The sequence below is a fragment of the Neomonachus schauinslandi genome, chromosome 1, assembly GCF_002201575.2.
Source record: "Neomonachus schauinslandi chromosome 1, ASM220157v2, whole genome shotgun sequence".
In the NCBI taxonomy this organism is placed as follows: Eukaryota; Metazoa; Chordata; class Mammalia; order Carnivora; family Phocidae; genus Neomonachus; species Neomonachus schauinslandi.
In genome coordinates, this window is record NC_058403.1 from 203,852,827 (window position 1) to 203,873,922 (window position 21,096).

At 44.2% G+C, this 21,096-nt stretch overlaps 1 protein-coding gene across 2 annotated transcripts; it reads right to left on the minus strand.

The window, feature by feature from the left end:
• Positions 1 to 3,947: 3,947 nt before the first annotated feature.
• Positions 3,948 to 20,425, minus strand: CCDC105 (coiled-coil domain containing 105). Of its 2 annotated transcripts, XM_021683186.1 has the most exons (7): positions 19,856 to 20,425; positions 18,355 to 18,459; positions 5,776 to 5,974; positions 5,206 to 5,372; positions 4,977 to 5,072; positions 4,774 to 4,887; positions 3,948 to 4,196 (listed from the first exon to the last, which is right to left on the minus strand). In XM_021683186.1, the coding sequence occupies exons 1-7, from the start codon at positions 20,423 to 20,425 to the stop codon at positions 3,948 to 3,950; spliced, it is 1,500 nt and encodes a 499-aa protein (XP_021538861.1). The 2 variants fall into 2 exon arrangements, 1 of the variants encoding a protein (XP_021538861.1); XR_002479968.1 differs by lacking the exons at positions 3,948 to 4,196; positions 4,977 to 5,072; positions 5,206 to 5,372; ... (1 more) ...; positions 18,355 to 18,459; positions 19,856 to 20,425 and adding an exon at positions 4,320 to 4,382 and having other exon boundaries at positions 4,774 to 4,810.
• Positions 20,426 to 21,096: the final 671 nt, after the last annotated feature.

Here is a 21,096-nt window from a genome sequence, read left to right on the forward strand (position 1 = left end):
TATCACAGATAGAACTGACCAAAAATCAATAGACTGAAAGTCTACTAACTTTTTGGAAAAATCCAAATATTGAAAAAATTACAAGTGTGGCTTCTGTCAAAAAGCCTATGATTGTTCAAATCCCAAAACACCTCTGGCTCTAAGTTGATACTGGCAGGAAGTAAACTTTGAGATCTGCACCCTCCTTCCTCAAGGTCCACTTCTTATGTCCACCTAAAATGTATTTTTGGAGAAAAATGAACAAGAAAGACCCTTATTGAGGCAAAGCAAGAAATCATGGAGGACAGTGGACAAAGAAATTTCTCCAAAAGAAAAGAGTGAAGCGGGAAAGTGGAACTTCCAATCTATCTGTAGCTTATCCAAATTTCCATCATGGCTAAATATGCACATCATGTCATAGTCAGAAAAATGCCTTGCATCCTGAGAAAACCACCCCAGAATTGCACCTTGTCTTTTCCTAAACTGTTCCATAGTTTTGCTTAACAATCCTCAAATGGATGAAATATTGGGCCCTGTGGTAGGCAGCTTCTGACATTGCTGGCAAGAATCCTCACCTCCTGGTAGTTACTTCCTTGTGTAACCTGCTCACCTTCAGTTTGGGCTGGACCTAGTGACTTTTAATGAATAGAATATGGTGAAAGTGATGGAATGTCACTTCTGAGATCAGGTTACAAAAAGACTGTGACTTTTGCTGTCTCTGACTTGTCTCATTTGCCTTATTTTTCACACTCTGAGGATGTAAGTTGCTATATTGGAAAGGCCCATGTGGCCAACAGCCTGTGAGGAACTGAATCTTGTCATAACCTGGTGAGTAAGTCTGGAAGCGGAGCCTCCCCCAGTAGAGCTATCAGATGAGACCAGAACCCCAGCTGACATCTTGCATTCAGCTTTGTGAGAGACCCTATGACAGAAGACTGAGGGATAATGTTATTTCAAGCCACTGATTTTTGGGGTAATTTGTTACATAGCAAAGATAACTAATACAACCATATGTTGCTGACTCCTTAAAAGAAAACTGTATATTGCTGAAATTTTTGCAGTGCTGATCCCTACATATAACCACACTGAAGAACTGCTATTTTCTCCCACCAATTAGAATACTGAACAAGTTGATTCTCTGAAGGTGAGACTCTCTTGTAAGTTAAAAAAATTCTCAGCTCTCAAATTTATTCCTGAGTTTTTCTTTTTACCATTAAAAATTGAGATATAATTGACATATATTGGTTTGATATATTTATGTTGCAATGTGATTGGCTAACCAATTCACATTGGCTAATCACTGTCACATCACAAAGTTATCATTTCTTCTAGTGGTGAAAACAGTGAAGATTTATTCTCTTAGCAAGTTTGATATTTATAATATAGTTTTGTTTTCTGTCATTACTGTACTGTGTATTACATCTCTAAGCCTGATTTATCTAAAAGTTGTATGTGCCCTTAAACAACATCCCAAATTTTTCTTGAAGAAAAGGAGCTTATTCCATTCCCAGAGAAAGAATTCTTTAATATTCTGCACAGAAGGATTTGTCATTTGCTAATGACCATGGGCTGATCCGTGTCAACTCTTCTCCCCATTTCATAATGGGGGTTTTTAAATCCCCACTCTCTTGTTTGAATCCCATCACTGTTTATTTGATGTGTATGGGGCAGATAATTTACTGTTTGGTTTGCTGACCACAAGACCTTGAACCACTACATTTAGACCTAATGGAGAAAACTGTGCATTGTCCAGAGGTCCTGGAGTTTGAGGTAGATGTATTTATAATGGGACTCTGGGGTCTCACCCTACATGGAAAGAAGGATGGATTGAAAAACCACTCTCAACATCTTGTATTTCCTCCTGTGATTTGCTCAAGAATTTTTGGCTTCACAAACTCATAGAAGCAGAGAGTAGAATGGTAGTTGCCAGGGACTGGGAGAAGGCGGACGTGGAGGAGATGTTGATCAAAGGATGCAAGCTTTTAGTTATGCAAGATGAATAAGTTCTGGATATCTAATGCATAGCATGGCGACTATAATTAACTATTATACTGTATACTGGAAATTTTCAAAGAGGTATATCTTAAGTGTTCTCACCACATACAAAAAAAGAAGAAAATGGTAGCTAAGTGTGGGGTGATGGATATGTTAATTAGACTGATCGTGATGATCATTTCACCATGTATACATATATCAAACATTAAGTGGTACTTGTTAAACATATGCAATTTTTATTTGTTGATCATACTTCAATAAAGCTGTTAAAAGTTTTTTTGACTTTGAAGATGACTCTGAGAAGCACTTAGTTTAGTCCAGAGTTTCTTAACCTTGACACAATTGACTATTTTCAGCCAAGTTATTATTTGTCATAGTAGGGACTGCCTTGGGCACTGCAGGATACTTAGCAGCATCCCCTACCCCCTACCCCCATCCTGAGTTGTGACAACCAAAAATGCCTCCAGAAATTGCCAAATATCCCTTGGTCAGGGGCAGAATCGCCTCTGGTTGAGAACTGATTTCATCCAACCTCTTTTGGATGAAAACTGCTGTTTTAGTTCCCCCCCCTTTTTTTTAAAAGGGATGATGTTTTTCATTCCCATTTTATTTTCTAATTTATTTTATTTTTTGTTTCAAGTTTAATTTAAATTTTAGTTAACATATAGCGTAATATGGGTTTCAGGAGGAGAATTTAGTGATTCATCACTTACATACAACACCCAGTGCTCATCATAACAAGTGCACTCCTTAATACCATGGGACGATGACACACACCTTATGGTGTCACTGAGAGGCTTAAAAGGTGCTCATGATGTGATCCAGAGCAGCAGCCGAAATCTCAGCTCCGAGGCAATGGAGGGGATTATGCAATCACTGTTGGGGAATATGGGGTGAGCAGAGGTGACAAGATGGGGCTGTGTCAGCAAGGATGAGGGTGGCAGATTGCAACGCAGGGTGTAAGGCTTTGTGTGCAAAAGGAGTACTTGCATTCCTATGCAAAGTTTTGAGGCTTGATGAATGGACAAAGATGCAGGGGAAAGAACAATTTCCAGCCCCAGGAAGGATCTGCAAGAGGCTCAAAATCAACAGGATGGTGGCAGCTCTGTGCCCTAAAGGATATATGAACTGCACACAGAGGTGCCGTTTCTCTTGGGCTTCAACAAATAGGGAACTCTGGCCAATGGAGAGAGGAGGATAGGGACATTTATTCCCCCAGCATCCACACGGCAGCACTGCAAGGCTGGCTGCTTTTGACTACCTTGTCCTTTCAGATTTAGGAGTGGCAAGGGTGGCTCTCCACAATTACCAGCACCTTGGTACTGTGCTATCCATTGAGGTTTTTTTCTATCTTGTCTACACCTTTGCGAATACAGTTCATTCTCGTTATTTGTGGTAGTTATGTTCTATAACTCGTGTGTGTAATGTTAATAACGGCAGCCAGTGGGCTGGGAACGTACATTCATCTAAGAGGGGAGCTTCAAGTTTTGCTCCAAGTGCAGGCTTTAGATGCAGGGATTAAAATTTTAGCTCTTCTGCTTACTAGCTGTCTAACATTGGGCAGTCACCATTCTACACCATTACACACTATCCTTATGACAAGCCTTTGAAGTGGGTGCTGTAATACTTTCCATTTTACAGGTGAAGACACTGCGGCCAGAGAGGGACAGTGACTTGCCCAAGGCTACACTGTTGAAACTGGGGAGCTGGGATTTGAACCCCAGAAATCTGGAGCCCAGGTCCAGCCTGTTAACTCCCAGGATACACTGCCCATAACGTGTTGTAGGGTAAGTGATTGATATACAGTAGGTGCCTAATGAATGGTAATTATTGTCGTTTTTAATTATAGTTCTTCTAGAGGATGCTTCGAGGGAGGGTAGGTCAGGCGAGGGGGAGAGCCATTGAGCTGTCAGTCTCTGCTCAGCAGGTCCAGCCAGAACTGGGCCGGAAGGCTGGGGCAGGGGGCGAGTCTGTCACTTTGTGGCAGCATCTGACTCGACGCGCGGCGGCGTGCGCGGGTCCCAGTCTTTGACTAGGCGCTGCGCCTGCTCGTAGCACATGTGCGGGTGCCGCTGGCGAAGGCGCAGGCGCACTACATTGTAGTCCACTTCATACCCGATCTTCTTGCAGTTGAGGCTCCCGGTGAGGTTCTTGTGCGTGGCGAGCAGCTCCTTCAGGTTTTTTTCCACGTGCGAGATGTGGCGCTGCAGCTTGTCAGTGTCCTGGGGAGGGGGCGGGACCGTGCTGCGGGCCGGGCGAGCCGGAGCAAGGGCAGCGGGGCACTGTCTGCGGCGGCCTAACACGCCTGCGCCAGGTGTGTGTGTGAAAAGAGCATACCTTTAAGAAGGGGCGGACCTCGGAAGGGGAGGGGCATACTTGGGCCACGTGTGCTTGCGGAAGGTTCCAGCCTGGGAAGGAGCACAGGAGGGAGCACAGGAGGAGAGGCGGGACTCGCAGAGATTGGGGGCAACACGCGCTTGAAAGAGAAGCTGCGACAAGGCGGGGCTGGGGGTGGGGGGGCGCGGTACGCACCTGGAGGACCTGGGATGTGGGAGAGCATCTGGGCAAGGAGTGCATGAAGGAGCTAGGTTGAAAGAGGGCCTGTCATGAGGGGGGTGAGGAGGGTAGAGGTTGAGGGGACTTTTTTGAGTCAGGTGTGGGTACAAGAGGGCCTCCTTCTGGATGGGAGTTGAAGGACTGGCAGACCTGGGTCAGGTGTGCTTGAGGAAGCGGTGTTACCGGGATGGGGCTGCGACTAGAGAGGACGGGAAGGCGCGGAAGGGCCACCGAGGGGCATACCTGGGCGAGGCGGGAGGCTTCGGGGAGTTGGGTGCCCACGTGTCTCTGATACACTCGAACCAGAGGTCTGTCCAGTTTCTCTCGAGTCTCCAGGTGACGTTTTGACAGAGGACCCTGGCGGAGTGCGGTGTGCTGAGCAGTGAGGCCCAGGCTAGGCGGACAACCCTGGCCCCACCCCCTCACACTCTTGCGCCACAGCACACCTTGATGAGGCCACGAGCGATGTACATTTCCTGGTTGAATTTCGTGCACCGATGGATAGTTCCCCTCATTAGTCCTAAGGTCATATTCATTCTTTCCTGGGTGGGTGGGAGCACAGAGGGATCACACTGACTTCCGGCCTCCTCTGCTGCCGCGTCCCCATCTCCGTAGTCAGCTCTAGTCCACCCGAGCCTCCCGCCACCAACTAGGAGTCGCCCCTGCCGCGCCCACCTTCAGCTCCAAGGTCTCACGCATCTTCTGTGCCAGCGAGGCGCACACGCGATCGCTTATCTCTTGTTGTTGCTCCCGGACGTCCTCCTCGTTCTTTGTCATTTCTAGCAAGGTGTCCTTGGACTCCATCAACAGTCGCTTGGCTTCGTACAGCGCAGTGGCGCACTCTGCGGGCGGGGTGGGGTCACGCGTGGAGACCCAGGGCCTCCTTTTCCCGATCCTGGTTGTCTGAGTCTCCCTCTCTATTCTCAGGTTGTGTTGGCCCCTGGGCGAGGGGGTTTATTGAAGGACTTGGAGCAAGTCCAGGGGAGAGGCTGTTGGTGGAGTTGGTATAAGTAGTGTCCCAGATTGACTGAAGGAGTGCTTGCCCACAGGAGTGTGGGAAGCAGGAGTGTGCAAGGGAAAGAGCTAATTAAGAACATGGCCTCAGTGGAGATGGGCTCTCAGCCCTCTCACTTGGTCTGGGGGGAGGGGGTGGAATTCCCCAGGGAAGGCAGTGGCTGAGAAGTGGAGGCCGACTGGGCACCCAAGAGTACCTACAGTAGTGGGCTTCTTTCTGTGGGGGCTTACCTGGGGTATAAGTGCCCACAGGGTCTGGGGGAGGCGTTTTCTGGCCCTGAGTGCGCGGGGAAGGGACGCGGGAGAGGTTCACCCAGGAGTGGCGGCCAGCCTGCTCCAGAACCTTATCCAGTGGCTGGTTCATTAAGTCCACAGCTTGGAGCCTCTCCTTACAGCAGAAGGCCAGAGTGTCGTGGCAGGACGCCAGGGCCTGGGGGCAAGGAAGCAGAGAGGGGCAGAGAAAAAGGCAGAGTGTGAGTGGGGAGATTGGGAGAGGTGGCTGGAAGCGATTACTCTGCTGCTGGCTGCAAAACTTTTCCACCTCCAAACTGACCCTGTCCAGTTCTGGTTCCTGGCAGAAAGAATTGATTTCTAGGTGGAAGCTCAGACACTTCCCACACCGCTCCCCCTGTCCAGAAGCCTTCAATGATTCCTGGGTGGAGAGGGGAGGAGCAGAAGGGACTGGTGGTAGCTTCCTTGTTCTGGGTGTCATTTTCTTTTGCATTCTGTGCCTGGCTTTGCTCTGGCATTGCAAGAAAACCCCAGCTCCCTTCAATTGTTCCACCTGTAAAGAGGAGAGGTGTAGCCTGAACCTACACCAATAGTCTTCCTGTACCAGTCCTTTGCTCCTCAGCTGCATTCAGGGCTGATCCCTTCCCCTAGCCTCAGGGTCTCTCCTCCTCTGCTCTTTTTAGTATCAGGAGCCCTCTGCTGTCCTCAGAGTGTCTCCCCCACCAACATCTATCTCATCTGAACTCCTACTCCCATCCAAACCCTACTTCCACCATTATAAAATGAAGCATATTGCATTTCTTTGATACTTGCAATTATTTGAAAGTTATATTAAAACAAGTCTTTTGTATATATATCCATATAAATCCATATATATATATCCATATATTAAAACAAGTCTTTTGTGTGTGTATATATAAATGTATATATATTTATTATGTATTTATATATGGATATATATTATATATTTATATATTGTATATATTGTGTATTTTATGTATTTATTATGTATTTATAATACATTATGTATTTATAATGTATTTATATATATTTATAATATATTATGCATTTATATATTATGTATTACAAATACATAATATATAAATGCATAATATATATGGACAGTATATAAATATATATATCCATATATAAATACCACCTTCATCAAAATATAGGATATTTCCATCACCCCAAAAATATCTCTGGTGCCCCTTCCCTCCTCCCTACTAAGCTGCCTTGCAGATTAGTTTTGCCTGTACTTTAAGGTGTCCATAAACTACAGCCTATGGACCGGCTGCCTCTTTTTGTAACTAAAGCTTTACTGGAATACCGCCATGCTCATTCATGTGCATATTGTCTCTGGCTCTTTTATGCTACACTGGCCTAATTGAGCAATTGTAACAGAGACTGCATCTTGCACAAAGCCTAAAATATTTACTACCTGGCCCTTCAAGAAAATGCTTTTGACATCTAGAACTTCATATAAATGGAATCACACAGTGTGTATCCTATGTCTAGCTTCTTCTGCTGAATATAATCTCTTTGGGGTTCATCCATTTGAGTAAAAGTAGATTTAAAAAAGTCATTCATTCATTCATTCATTCAAATATTCATCAAGCCCCTCCTGTGTGCTGGGCAATGTATCAGGGAGTGGGGAATGCAGTGGGGAAAACTGATCCCGTTCCTGCCCAAAAGAAGGGATGGGGTCAATATGTGCAGAGAAGATGGGCTAGTGAGAGGATCAGAGAAATGGAGATTATCTGGAGGGGAGCATGGGATCCAGAGGGGTTGTTTTTGGTGATAAAATAGACATAACAAAATTTGCCATTTTAACAATTTTAAGTGTAGAGTTCAGGGGTATTAATGTTGTGCAACCACCACCACTATCCATTTCCAGAACTTTTTCATCATCCCAAACAGATCTGTACCCATTAGAGAATAATTCTCCATTTGTTCACTGGTGAGGATAATCCAATAAAGATGGAAATATTAGTGATGCAGGAGAATGGGGAGAAGGTGGATGCAGAGGTAGATGGAATTATAACATTGGCAGGGAATAATAAGAGAGGTTCCCTTAGTGGGGCGGAGCAAGATGGCGGAGGAGTAGGAGACCTGGATTTCGTCTCCTCTCAGGAATTCAGCTGGATAGGGATCAAACCATTCTGAACACCTACAAACTCAACAGGAGATCGAAGAAAAGAATAGCAACAACTCTCTCATCAGAAAAGCGACCACTTTCTGGAAGGTAGGACGTGCGGAGAAGTGAATCTGAGGCGATATTCGGGAGGATAGACGGCGGGGGAGGGGCCTCATTCAGCTGCTTCTGGCAAGTGATAGAGCCGCGGAGCACAAAATCAGAACTTTTAAAAGTCTGCTCCGCTGAGGGACGTCACTCCGGTGGCTAAGCTGGGGGTGGAACCCTCGTGGGACAGTGTGGTCTCAGGACCCTCAGGGTCACAGAAAGACCAGGGGTGCCTGAGTGTGGCAGAGCTCCCAGGTATCGGAGCGGGAAGCCGGCTGCAGAGGCGGAGCCCAGGCGCGGGCTCTCAGCCTTGGGGTTGCCATAAACTGTGATCCGCGGCACAGTCGGGCCACTGCTCCTCCAGCAGGGACCCAACAAGTGGCAGATCCGGGGAGACTCACCTTCCTCCCCTGGGAGGAGCTGCGCGGGAGTGCACCACAGGGATCTGCTGGGTTTGGAGACTCCACCCGGGGTCGGGTGCCGGAGATAGAAACGCGCGGTCACAGGCCGGGTGAGCACGGAGTGCAGCCAGAGACCGGGGAGACGGGAGTGACTGGCGGTTTTTCTCTGGGGGCTCACTGAGAAGCGGGGCCTCGAGTTCTCGGCTCCTCTGGGGCGGAGATTGGGAGGTCGCCATTTTCACTCTCCGCCTCCAAAGCTGTACAGAAAGCTTGCAGGGAACAAAAGCTCCGGAGAGCAAACCCGAGCAGATTACTTAGCTGGGAGGGGGCAAGGGCGGGGCAATTCCGCCTCCGGCAGAGACACTTGGAAACCACGGCAACAGGCCCCTCCCCAGAAGATCAGCGAGAACAGCCAGCCAAGACCAATTTTACCGATCAATGAGAACGGCAGAACTCCAGCGCTAGAAGAATACTGCACATAGAATTCATGGCCTTTTTACCATGATTCTTTAGTCTTTCAAAGTTAATTTTTTTTTAACTGTCTTTTCTTCTTTTTTTTCTTTTTGAATTTTTCTTTTTCCCTTTTTCAACCAACATCTTATCAATCCCTTTTTTTAAAAAAACATTTTTATTTTTCATTTTTAGAGTCATATTCTATCCCTTCATAGTAGTTACCCGTATTTTTGGGATATATATATAAGTTGTTCTCTCTTTAAAATTTTGAGATAGTTTCTTCTAACAGATTAAAATATACCCTAAATCTCTAGTATATGGTTTTTTCTACTCCCCTGCCTGATCACATTCTCTCCCTTTTTTTTTCTTTTTTTAAATCCTCTTCTTTCTTTTTTCAAACAACTTCTTATCAATTCCTTTTATAAAATTTTTAATAATTTCCATCTTTACTGTCATATTCCATCCCTTCATCATATCAACCCTTATTTTTGTACATATATAAGTTTTTCTTTCTTTAAAATTTTGGGAGGCACTTTCTTCTAACAGACCAAAATACACCCCAAATCTAGTGTGTGGCACTGATCTATATACCAGCCTGATCATATTTGATCACATTCTGGTTTTTTTTGTTGTTGTTCTTTTGTTTTGTTTGTTTTTGTTTGTTTTTATCTTTATCTTTTTCTTTTTCTTTTTTCTCTCTTTCCCTTTCTTTTTCCACTGCTTCAGGTCTTTTCTGATTTGTTTAGAATATATTTTCTGGGGACGTTGTTACTCTGCTAGCATTTTGTTCTCTCATTAATCTATTCTCCTCTGCACAAAATGACAAGACGGAAAAAATCACCTCAACAAAAAGAACAAGAGATAGTACCGACTGCCAGGGACCTACTCAATACGGACATTAGTACGATGTCAGATCTGGAGTTCAGAATCATCACTTTAAAGATACTAGCTGGGCTTGAAAAAAATATGGAAGTTATTAGAGAAACCCTTTCTGGAGAAGTAAAAGAACTAAAATCGAACCAAGTAGAAATCAAAGGCTATTAATGAGGTGCAATCAAAAATGGGGGCATTAACTGCTAGGATAAATGAGGCAGAAGAGAGAATCAGTAATATAGAAGACCAAATGATGGAAAATAAAGAAGCTGAGAAAAAGAGAGATAAACAACTACTGGATCACGGGGGCAGAATTCGAGAGATAAGCGATACCATAAGACGAAACAACATTAGAATAATTGGGATCCCAGAAGAAGAAGAAAGAGAGAGAGGGGCAGAAGGTATAATGGAGCAAATTATAGCAGAGAACTTCCCTAATTTGGGGAAGGAAACAGGCATCAAAATCCAGGAAGCACAGAGAACCCCTCTCAAAATCAATAAAAATAGGTCCACACCCCGACATCTAATAGTAAAACTTACGAGTCTCATAGACAAAGAGAAAATCCTGAAAGCAGCTCGGGAGAAGAGATATGTAACCTACAATGGTAGAAACGTTAGATTGGCAACAGACCTATCCACAGAGACCTGGCAGGCCAGAAAGGACTGGCAGGATATATTCAGAGCACTAAATGAGAAAAATATGCAGCCAAGAATACTATATCCAGCTAGGCTGTCATTGAAAATTGAAGGAGAGATAAAAAGCTTCCAGGACAAACAAAAACTAAAGGAATTTGCAAACACAAAATCAGCCCTACAAGAAATCTTGAAAGGGGTCCTCTAAGCAAAGAGAGAGCCTAAAAGCAACATAGACCAGAAAGGAACACAGACAATATACGGTAACAGTCACATTACAAATAATACAAGGGCACTAAATTCCTATCTTTCAATAGTTACCCTGAATGTAAATGGGCTAAATGCCCCAATCAAAAGACACAGGCTATCAGACTGGATTAAAAAACAAGACCCATCGACATGCTGTCTGCAAGAGACTCATTTTAGACCCAAAGACACCCCCAGATTGAAAGTGAGGGGGTGGAAAACCATTTACCATGCTAATGGACACCAAAAGAAAGCTGGGGTGGCAATCCTTATATCAGACAAATTAGGTTTTAAACCAAAGACTGTAATAAGAGATGAGGAAGGACATTATATCCTACTTAAAGGGTCTATCCAACAAGAAGATCTAACAATTGTAAATATCTATGCCCCTAACATGGGAGCAGCCAATTATATAAGGCAATTAATAACAAAAGCAAAGAAACACATTGACAACAATACAGTAATAGTGGGGGACTTTAACACCCCCCTCACTGAAATGGACAGATCGTCCAAGCAAAAGATCAACAAGGAAATTAAGACTTTAAATGACACATTGGACCAAATGGACTTCACAGATATATTCAGAACATTCCATCCCAAAGCAACGGAATACACATTCTTCTCTAGTTCCCATGGAACATTCTCCAGAATAGATCACATCCTAGGTCATAAATCAGGTCTCAACTGGTACCAAAAGATTGGGATCATTCCCTGCCTATTTTCAGACCACAGTGCTTTGAAACTAGAACTCAATCACAAGAGGAAAGTTGGAAAGAACTCAAATACATGGAGGCTAAAGAGCATCCTACTGAAGAATGAATGGATCAACCAGGAAATTAAAGAATTAAAAAAATACATGGAAACCAATGAAAATGAAAACACAACTATTCAAAATCTTTGGGATGCAGCAAAGGCAGTCCTAAGAGGAAAGTATATAGCAATACAAGCCTTTCTCAAGAAACAAGAAAGGTCTCAAGTACACAACCTAACCCTACACCTAAAGGAGCTGGAGAAAGAACAGCAAATAAAGCCTAAACCCAGCAGGAGAAGAGAAATAATAAGGATCAGAGCAGAAATCAATGAAATAGAAACTAAAAGAACAGTAGAACAGATCAACGAAACTAGGAGCTGGTTCTTTGAAAGAATTAACAAGATTGATAAACCCCTGGCCAGACTTATCCAAAAGAAAAGAGAAATGACCCAAATCAACAAAATCATGAATGAAAGAGGAGAGATCACAACCAACACCAAAGAAATACAAACAATTATAAGAACATATTATGAGCAACTCTATGCCAGCAAATTAGATAACCTGGAAGAAATGGATGCATTCCTAGACATGTATTAACTACCAAAACTGAACCAGGAGGAAATAGAAAACCTGAACAGACCTATAACCACTAAGGAAATTGAAGCAGTCATCAAAAATCTCCCAACAAACAAAAGCCCAGGGCCGGATGGCTTCCCAGGGGAATTTTACCAAACATTTCAAGAATTAATACCTATTCTTCTGAAACTGTTCCAAAAAATGGAAATGGAAGGAAAACTTCCAAACTCATTTTATGAGGCCAGCATTACCTTGATCCCAAAACCAGACAAAGAACCCATCAAAAAGGAGAATTACAGACCAATATCCCTGATGAACATGGATGCAAAAATTCTCACCAAAATACTAGCCAATAGGATCCAACAGTACATTAAAAGGATTATTCACCATGACCAAGTGGGATTTATCCCTGGGCTGCAAGGTTGGTTCAACATCTGCAAATCAATCAATGTGATACAATACATTAACAAAAGAAAGAACAAGAATCAGATGATCCTCTCAATAGAGGCAGAAAAAGCATTTGACAAAGTACAGCATCCTTTCTTGATCAAAACTCTTCAGAGTATAGGCATAGAGGGTACAGACTTCAATATCATAAAAGCCATCTACGAAAAACCTACAGCGACTATCATTCTCAATGGGGAAAAACTGAGAGCTTTCCCCCTAAGGTCAGGAACGCGGCAGGGATGTCCACTATCACCACTGCTATTCAACATAGTATTGGAAGTCCTAGCCACAGCAATCAGACAACAAAAAGAAATCAAAGGCATCCAAATCGGCAAAGAAGAAGTCAAACTCTCACTCTTTGCAGATGATATGACACTTTATGTGGAAAACCCCAAAGACTCCACCCCAAAACTGCTAGAACTCATACAGGAATTCAGTAAAGTGGCAGGATATAAAATCAATGCACAGAAATCAGTGGCATTTCTATACACCAACAACAAGACAGAAGAAAGAGAAATTAAGAAGTCAATCCCATTTACAATTGCACCCAAAACCATAAGATACCTAGGAATAAATTTAACCAAAGAGACAAAGGATCTGTACTCAGAAAACTATAAAATACTCATGAAAGAAATTGAGGAAGACACAAAGAAATGGAAAAATGTTCCATGCTCATGGATTGGAAGAACAAATATTGTGAAGACGTCAATGTTACCTAGAGCAATCTACACATTCAATGCAATCCCCATCAAAATACCATCCACTTTTTTCAAAGAAATGGAACAAATAATCCTAAAATTTGTATGGAACCAGAAAAGACCCCGCATAGCCAGAGGAATGTTGAAAAAGAAAAGCAAAGCTGGCGGCATCACAATTCCGGACTTCCACCTCTATTACAAAGCTGTCATCATCAAGACAGCATGGTACTGGCACAAAAACAGACACATAGATCAATGGAACAGAATAGAGAGCCCAGAAATGGACCCTCAACTCTATGGTCAACTCATCTTTGACAAAGACAGGAAAGAATGTCCAATGGAAAAAAGACAGTCTCTTCAACAAATGGTGTTGGGAAAATTGGATAGCGACATGCAGAAGAATGAAACTGGACCATTTCCTTACACCACACACAAAAATAGACTCCAAATGGATGAAAGACCTCAATGTGAGACAGGAGTCCATCAACATCCTAAAGGAGAACACAGGCAGCAACCTCTTCGACCTCAGCCGCAGCAACTTCTTCCTAGAAACATCGCCAAAGGCAAGGGAAGCAAGGGCAAAAATGAACTATTGGGACTTCGTCAAGATAGAAATCTTTTGCACAGCCAAAGAAACAGTCAACAAAACCAAAAGACAACCGACAGAATGGGAGAAGATATTTGCAAATGACATAACAGATAAAGGGCTAGTATCCAAAATCTATAAAGAACTCATCAAACTCAACACCCAAAGAACAAAGAATCCAATCAAGAAATGGGCAGAAGACATGAACAGATATTTTTCCAAAGAAGACATCCAAATGGCCAACAGACACATGAAAAAGTGCTCAATATCGCTCGGTATCAGGGAAATCCAAATCAAAACCTCAATGAGATACCACCTCACACCAGTCAGAATGGCTAAAATTAACAAGTCAGGAAACGACAGATGTTGGCGGGGATGCGGAGAAAGGGGAACCCTCCTACACTGTTGGTGGGAATGCAAGCTGGTGCAGCCACTCTGGAAAACAGTATGGAGGTTCCTCAAAAAGTTGAAAATAGAGCTACCGTATGATCCAGCAATTGCACTACTGGGTATTTACCCCAAAGATACAAAAGTAGGGATCTGACAGGGTACGTGCACCCCGATGTTTATAGCAGCAATGTCCACAATAGCCAAACTGTGGAAAGATCCAAGATGTCCATCAACAGATGAATGGATAAAGAAGAGGTGGTATATATATACAATGGAATATTATGCAGCCATCAAAAGGAATGAGATCTTGCCATTTGCAACGATGTGGATGGAACTAGAGGGTATTATGTTGAGTGAAATAAGTCAAACAGAGAAAGACATGTATCATATGATCTCACTGATATGAAGAATTCTTAATCGCAGGAAACAAACTGAGGGTTGCTGGAGTGGGGGGTGGGGTGGGAGGGATGGGGTGGCTGGGTGAGAGACATTGGGGAGGGTATGTGCTCTGGTGAGCGCTGTGAATTGTGTAAGACTGTTGAATCTCAGATCTGTACCTCTGAAACAAATAATGCAATATATGTTAAGAAAAAAAAAAAAAGAAGGGGGGCTCCTGAGTGGCTCAGTCGGTTAAGTGGCTGCCTTCAGCTCGGGTCATGATCCCAGGGTCCTGGAATCGAGCCCCGCATTGGGCTCCCTGCTCAGCGGAGAGCCTGCTTCTCCTTCTCCCTCTGTCTGCCGCTCTGCCTACTTGTGCGCTCTCTCTATCTCTGTTAAATAAATAAATAAAAATCTTTAAAAAAAAAATAGAAGAAAAAAAAAGAAGAAGAAAAAGAAGGTAGCAGGAGGGGAAGAATGAAGCAGGGGAAATCGGAGGGGTAGACGAACCATGAGAGACGATGGACTCTGAAAAACAAACTGAGGGTTCTAGAGGGGAGGGGGGTGGGAGGATGGGTTAGCCTGGTGGTGGGTATTGAGGAGGGCACATTCTGCATGGAGCACTGGGTGTTATGCACAAACAATGAATCATGGAACACTACATCTAAAACTAATGATGTAATGTATGGGGATTAACATAAGAATTAAAAAAAAAAAGAGAGGTTCCCTTCAGTGGCTTCCATGCATTGGGGTCATTCACCGAGAATGAGGAAAGCAGAGAGCTGGAGAGGTTTGAAGGAAGAGAAAGTATGAAATAACTTACCCAGTGGGACAACAAGCCTTCTAGAGACACATGGTAAGATCCCTGGGAAAGTTCTGAGTGCCAATTTGCATTCACGATCTCAAGCTGAAACACATCTGTTTGGTTGTAAGCATTTTTCTCCAGTGGCCATTCTCAGTTTCCATCTATGTCTGTTTTTTCCCCATCTCTCCATTCCCCTTTCTCTCTTGCAAACCCTTCCCTACTGGGGCCACCCTCAGGGTCTTCTCCCCTGTCTGTTTCAGACTTTCTTGAAGGATTTTTCAGGACTCACCAGATTTAAAGGAATATGACTGGTGGCCTGGGGGTTTGGTGGGATGAGCACAAGGAAGGTTCTGAACCACGGACAGTGGTGCGCCAGCTCCTAAATTTCCTCCCCCATCCTCACCCACTACCCTGATCTGTCTCTTATTTGAATGTCCTTATAATGTGAAGTCTGTGAGGGCAAGGTCAGCTCTGTCCTCTTCACTGTTTGTCCCTAATGCCAAGCATGGTGCCCAGACACCAGGGTGCTGGATTAATATTTGTCAAATAGATGAGTCAAAAGCACACACAGAGTACCAGCTAACTTTAACCAGTTCCAAAGGCTCCATCAAACCTGGCTGCTCTCTCATCTCCATTAGTGCCCTCATAAAGAAATTCTTGTTGTAAGAGCGAAGGATGTAGTGGAGAGACCATCTCTGGCTGGAGCTGACAAAGATTGAGCACATATCACAGTGTAAAGAGCTAGGCTCAAGACCTGACCTGAATCATAAGGTAGTTCTGGCACTTCCTGGTATATATCCAAAAAAGATCAGGGTCTCAAAGAGATATCTGCACTCCATGTTCATTTCAGCATTATCCACAATAGCCAAGACATGGAAACAATAGAAGTGTCTTTTGACAGGTGAGTGGATAAAGAAAATGTGATATATATGCTATTAAAATATTAATGTATTAATAATCAAAACACTGATATCTTAACATATTATAAAATAGTTATATATAATAAATAATATATTATTATAGTATGTACTATTTTATACAATATATTGTATATTTATATATAATATGATATATAGAAATTATATTTTATATAATATTTTATATCATAGAAACCATATAAAATTTATAATAATAAATTATATAATTATAATATATAATAGATAATATAAAATATAATTATATTTATATATAAAATATATTGTATATGGAATATATAATATATAAAATATAATTATAATATGTATTAAAAAGATACTTAATATATAATATGCATTATATATTAATACATGTTATATATTATATTATATTGCAGTATATAATATATATTAGTATATATAGAATACATTATATAGTACATATGTTTTAATATACAGTATAAAGCATATAATATATTGTTATAGAATATATTAATATATAATATGATATATGACATTATAAATTATATAATAATAGATAATAATATATGTGTTATAATATTAATTATTATGTAATTATATATTATGTATTATATTAATATAGAATAAGAATATATGATATGTAATATATAATGTAAAACATACACAATAAAATATATATAATGGAATATTGTTCAGCCTTAAAAAAGGACACCTTGCCATTTGTGACAACATAGATGAGCCTGAAGATTCTTTATTATGCTAAGTGAAATAAGCCAGATGCAGAAAGATCTGACTTATATTTGGAACCTAAAATAGGCAAATCCAGAGCGCCAGAGTGTAGAATGGTGGTTGCCAGGGCCTGGGGCAGGGGAGGGAGAAATGGTAAGATGTTGGTCAAGGGGCACAAAGTTTTAGTTGTGCACCAATGATTAAGTTCTGGAGATCTAATGTAGAACAATGTGACTATAGATAACAGTACTGTATTTTATAACTGAAATTTGCTAAGAGTTTGGATCTTAAGTGTTCTCTCCACACACACATAAAGGTAACTATGTGATGTGATGGATATGTTAATTACTTTGATTATGGTGATTATTTCACAATGTATACATATATCAAATCATCAAGTTGTACTAAATATATACAATTTTATTTTATTTTATTTTATTTTATTTTATTTTATTTTTTTATTCTTATGTTAATCCCCATACATTACATCATTAGTTTTAGATGTAGTGTTCCATGATTCATTGTTTGTGTATAACGCCCTGTGCTCCATGCAGAATGTGCCCTCCTCAATACCCACCACCAGGCTAACCCATCCTCCCACCCCCCTCCCCTCTAGAACCCTCAGTTTGTTTTTCAGAGTCCATCGTCTCTCATGGTTTGTCTACCCCTCCGATTTCCCCCGCTTCATTCTTCCCCTCCTGCTACCTTCTTCTTCTTCTTCTTTTTTTTTTCTTAACATATATTGCATTATTTGTTTCAGAGGTACAGATCTGAGATTCAACAGTCTTGCACAGTTCACAGCGCTTACCAGAGCACATACCCTCCCCAATGTCTATCACCCAGTCACCCCATCCCTCCCACCCCACCCCCCACTCCAGCAACCCTCAGTTTGTTTCCTGTGATTAAGAATTCCTCATATCAGTGAGATCATATGATACATGTCTTTCTCTGTTTGACTTATTTCGCTCAACATAATAGCCTCCAGTTCCATCCACGTCGTTGCAAATGGCAAGATCTCATTCCTTTTGATGGCTGCATATAAATATATACAATTTTAAATGGTCAGTTATACCTCGGTAAAGATGGAAAACAAAAAGATGCCTGAGCTGAAGCCACAGCCCTGCCATTGACTAGCCCTGTGCCTTGGGTGAGTCTGTGTCTCTCTGAGTCTCAGTTTCCCCATCTCTAATGAGGGGATCATAGTTTCTGTTTCACAGGAGAGTTTTAAGAAGTTAACCCAGTGACTACACAGGGCTTGGCACAGAAGGGGTGTTCGTTGTTATTTTGGGGCCCAACTCCATCTCTCAGAGCCTCGGTTTTCCCACTGCACAAAGTGGAAATACAGTGAATGTCAGGGCAGGATGGACAGGGGTGTGGTTTGAGGGTTTGCTGTGGCTACAGTCCCCAAGGTTAGAGCAGTTCACCCATTCGGATCCACCTCCGCCCCTCCTAACTTGGCCCTAGGTATTCTCAACCTTGAGCAGAGCCTCTGATTTTTCCATATCTTTTTCCATCTTCCTCTTCATGCTCTTTAGCTCCTCCTTCTCCCAGGTAAGCATACAGTCAGCTTTGTCAGGGACCTAGAAAACAAGGAGAGAATCTCTCACACCTTCCAGAGGGGGCTGGAGGGAGATTTCTCCTTCCAGTGTATAGTAGAGGGCTTGTTAATGTCATAAACTTTGGGTTTGGAGAATGGAGTTGGGGGTGCTCTCACCCTTTGGGGACCTCACTCTGAGGGGGCTTTCACTGGGGGGGAGGTCTTATCCTTTAGAGAATGGGGCTGGGGGCTTCTCTGTTTCATAGGTAGGAGTCCAGTGAGATGGGATGAAGGTGATTTAGCTTGGGGGAAGGTCGTTCTCACTCTGGGGCTGGGGGTCCCCCCTTCCTTGGTGATGGTCTTATCCTCCCTCCCTGGCCAGAAGTACAGGGGACTCATCATAGGGATGATGAGGGGTTGCCTTTTTGGGTTCTTACTATCTGGATTTGGGGGCTGGGAGTAGGAATCCCACCTGGTGTGTGGGGGTTTCATTTCTCCTTAGAGAGGCTAAAATGTTCCCCACTTTTGGGGTGATGGTTGCAGTTTCACTTTAGGGGGAGGATTTCACCAGGGCTGAGACTAGGAGTCTCACTCTTTTCTCTGGCTGGGGACTTAGTTCTCAGGTGCAGGGACTTGGAGTCTGAGGGTCTCAACTTGTAGGTGGGACCTGTTCTTTTCTCCCCAGATGAGGCCTGGGGAGGGTTCTCACTTTCTGGGGCTGTGGGGGAGGACTTGGGGTTTAAAAAAACATTTTGAGGAGGGGTGCCAGGGTGGCTCAGTAGGTTAAGTGCTGACTCTTGATTTCAGCTCAGGTCATGATCTCAAGGTCCTGGGATTGAGCCCCACATTGGGCTCCGTGCTCTGTGCAGAGTCTGCTTGTCCCTCTCTGTCCCCCTGCTTGCGCTCTCTCTCTCAAATAAAATCTTAAAACAACAACAACAACAACAACAAACATTTTGAGGAGAGTTTCATTGGTTGGGACAAGGACATCACCCACTCTCCTCAGCGGGGGGCTTTGGGTGTGTTTTCACTGGGATTGGGGCATTGAGGGTCTTAGGGAGGGTCTCACTTTCTGGGCCTGGGGGCTGGGTGGGTCATTTCATACCTGGGCTGAGGGCTGTGGTTGCCCTTTGGGAAGAATTTCATCTAGTCTGATTATTCAGAGTCCCACTTTCTCTCCTTGGTTGGGGGACTGGAATAGACACTGCCTTTGGGGCAAGGGGCCTGAGGATCTCATCCCCTCGGGAGGGTCTCACCCTCTGGGCTCGGAATCGAGGCACCTCCTCTTGGGAGCGTCCTCATCTTCTTGTGCCCTCACTCGATGGGAGCTGGGGCCTGGGGTGGAGGTGGGTGTTCTCTCTACGGGGAGGGGTTTTCCCAGGCCGAGCATCCGGGCGCTGAGGCCTCGGTCTCTGAGAGGGCAGGGAGGATGGTCCCACCTTCTCAGACTTGGGCCGGTAGCCCCGAAGCTTGAGGCTCTGCTGGTTAATGAGCAGGCCTTTGCGCACCTCGCTGAGCCTGCGGTCGGTAGCTTCCCGCTGGCGAAGCAGCAGCCGCAGCTGTCCATTGATCTGGTGCTGCGCGCGGCACAAGCGGGCGGCGGTGAGGCGCGCTCCGCGCGCGTGCGCGTGCACCACCTCGGCAGTCTGCAGGGCCCGCGCATCGCGGTGCATGGGCAGCGGCAGGAGGGCGTGCCAGGCGGGGGGCTTCATCTTGCCCTTCCACAGCGTGACGCCCTCGCCCGGCGGCGGCTTCTCCAAGGTGCCACCGCCCTTGAGCATCTCCACGCGGAAACGCCAGGGCAGAATGTAGGCAGCGCGGCAGAGATGGCGCGCCACGTGTGGGTCCCTCACGCTGTCCTTGGGTTGCCACATGGTCACTGCCTCCTGCCCGCAGCGGTCGGTCAGGTGGTGCGCCTTCTGCGTGATGGCCTTGGCTGCCTCGCGCCATGCTGGAGCCCCTATGCGGGTGTCCTGGCTACGCTCAGCTGGGGGTATCAACACGGGCATTGTCCCTGCTTGCTGTCTCGGCCTGGCCCGGGGCCTCCACGGGGAGGGGCAGGGACTCCCAAAGACGCGCCAACTCCTTTCTGGCCTGAACAGTGAGTGAAACGCACTGCAGTGCCTATCACCCTGACAACGGTGGCAACAGCGCAGAAGGAGTTCCATGGGTGGGGGAGGGGAACCGGGTCTTTGCTTTGGAACTTGGCCACGGTGGCTTGGAATCTTGGCTCCTTGAGGAAGCCGACCTCATTGAGCACATCTCTTTCTGTTGCTTCTTACCCCCAGCCACACAGGCCTTCTTCCAGCTCTTGGACCACACTAAGCTTTTTCCCACCTCAGAGCCTTGCATTCATCGTTCCTTTTGGGTGGCATACTCCTTTCCAGGTCCTTTCCATGGCTAGCTCTTCTCCAGTCTTCAGAACCCAACTTAAATATCACCATGTCAAAAGGCTCTTTCATTAGTACTATCTCTAAGCCCAACTCTTCTTTTCCATCACTCAGGATTTGTTTGTGCAAACCACAGAAACAGAAAAGATGGCCTCACAGAATCACAGCCAAAAAATAAAAAGACAAGCAATGGCTCTTGAGAACATCATGGTTACTATTGTAGAAGCTCAGCTGTGTTGTCCGTCTTGGAGGCTGCCACTGCAGCCACCCACGGAGTCGGCTCTCTGTGG

Excerpts from the sequence above, each read along its gene's own strand:
- CCDC105 (XM_021683186.1), bottom strand. The coding sequence starts at position 20,425 with ATGCCCGTGTTGATACCCCCAGCTGAGCGTAGCCAGGACACCCGCATA. Across the intron at positions 18,460-19,855 it reads ACCGGCCCAAGTCTGAGAAG|GTCCCTGACAAAGCTGACTG; the intron begins GTGGGACCATCC and ends CTTGTTTTCTAG. Across the intron at positions 5,073-5,205 it reads GTGAGACCTTGGAGCTGAAG|GAAAGAATGAATATGACCTT; the intron begins GTGGGCGCGGCA and ends CCACCCACCCAG.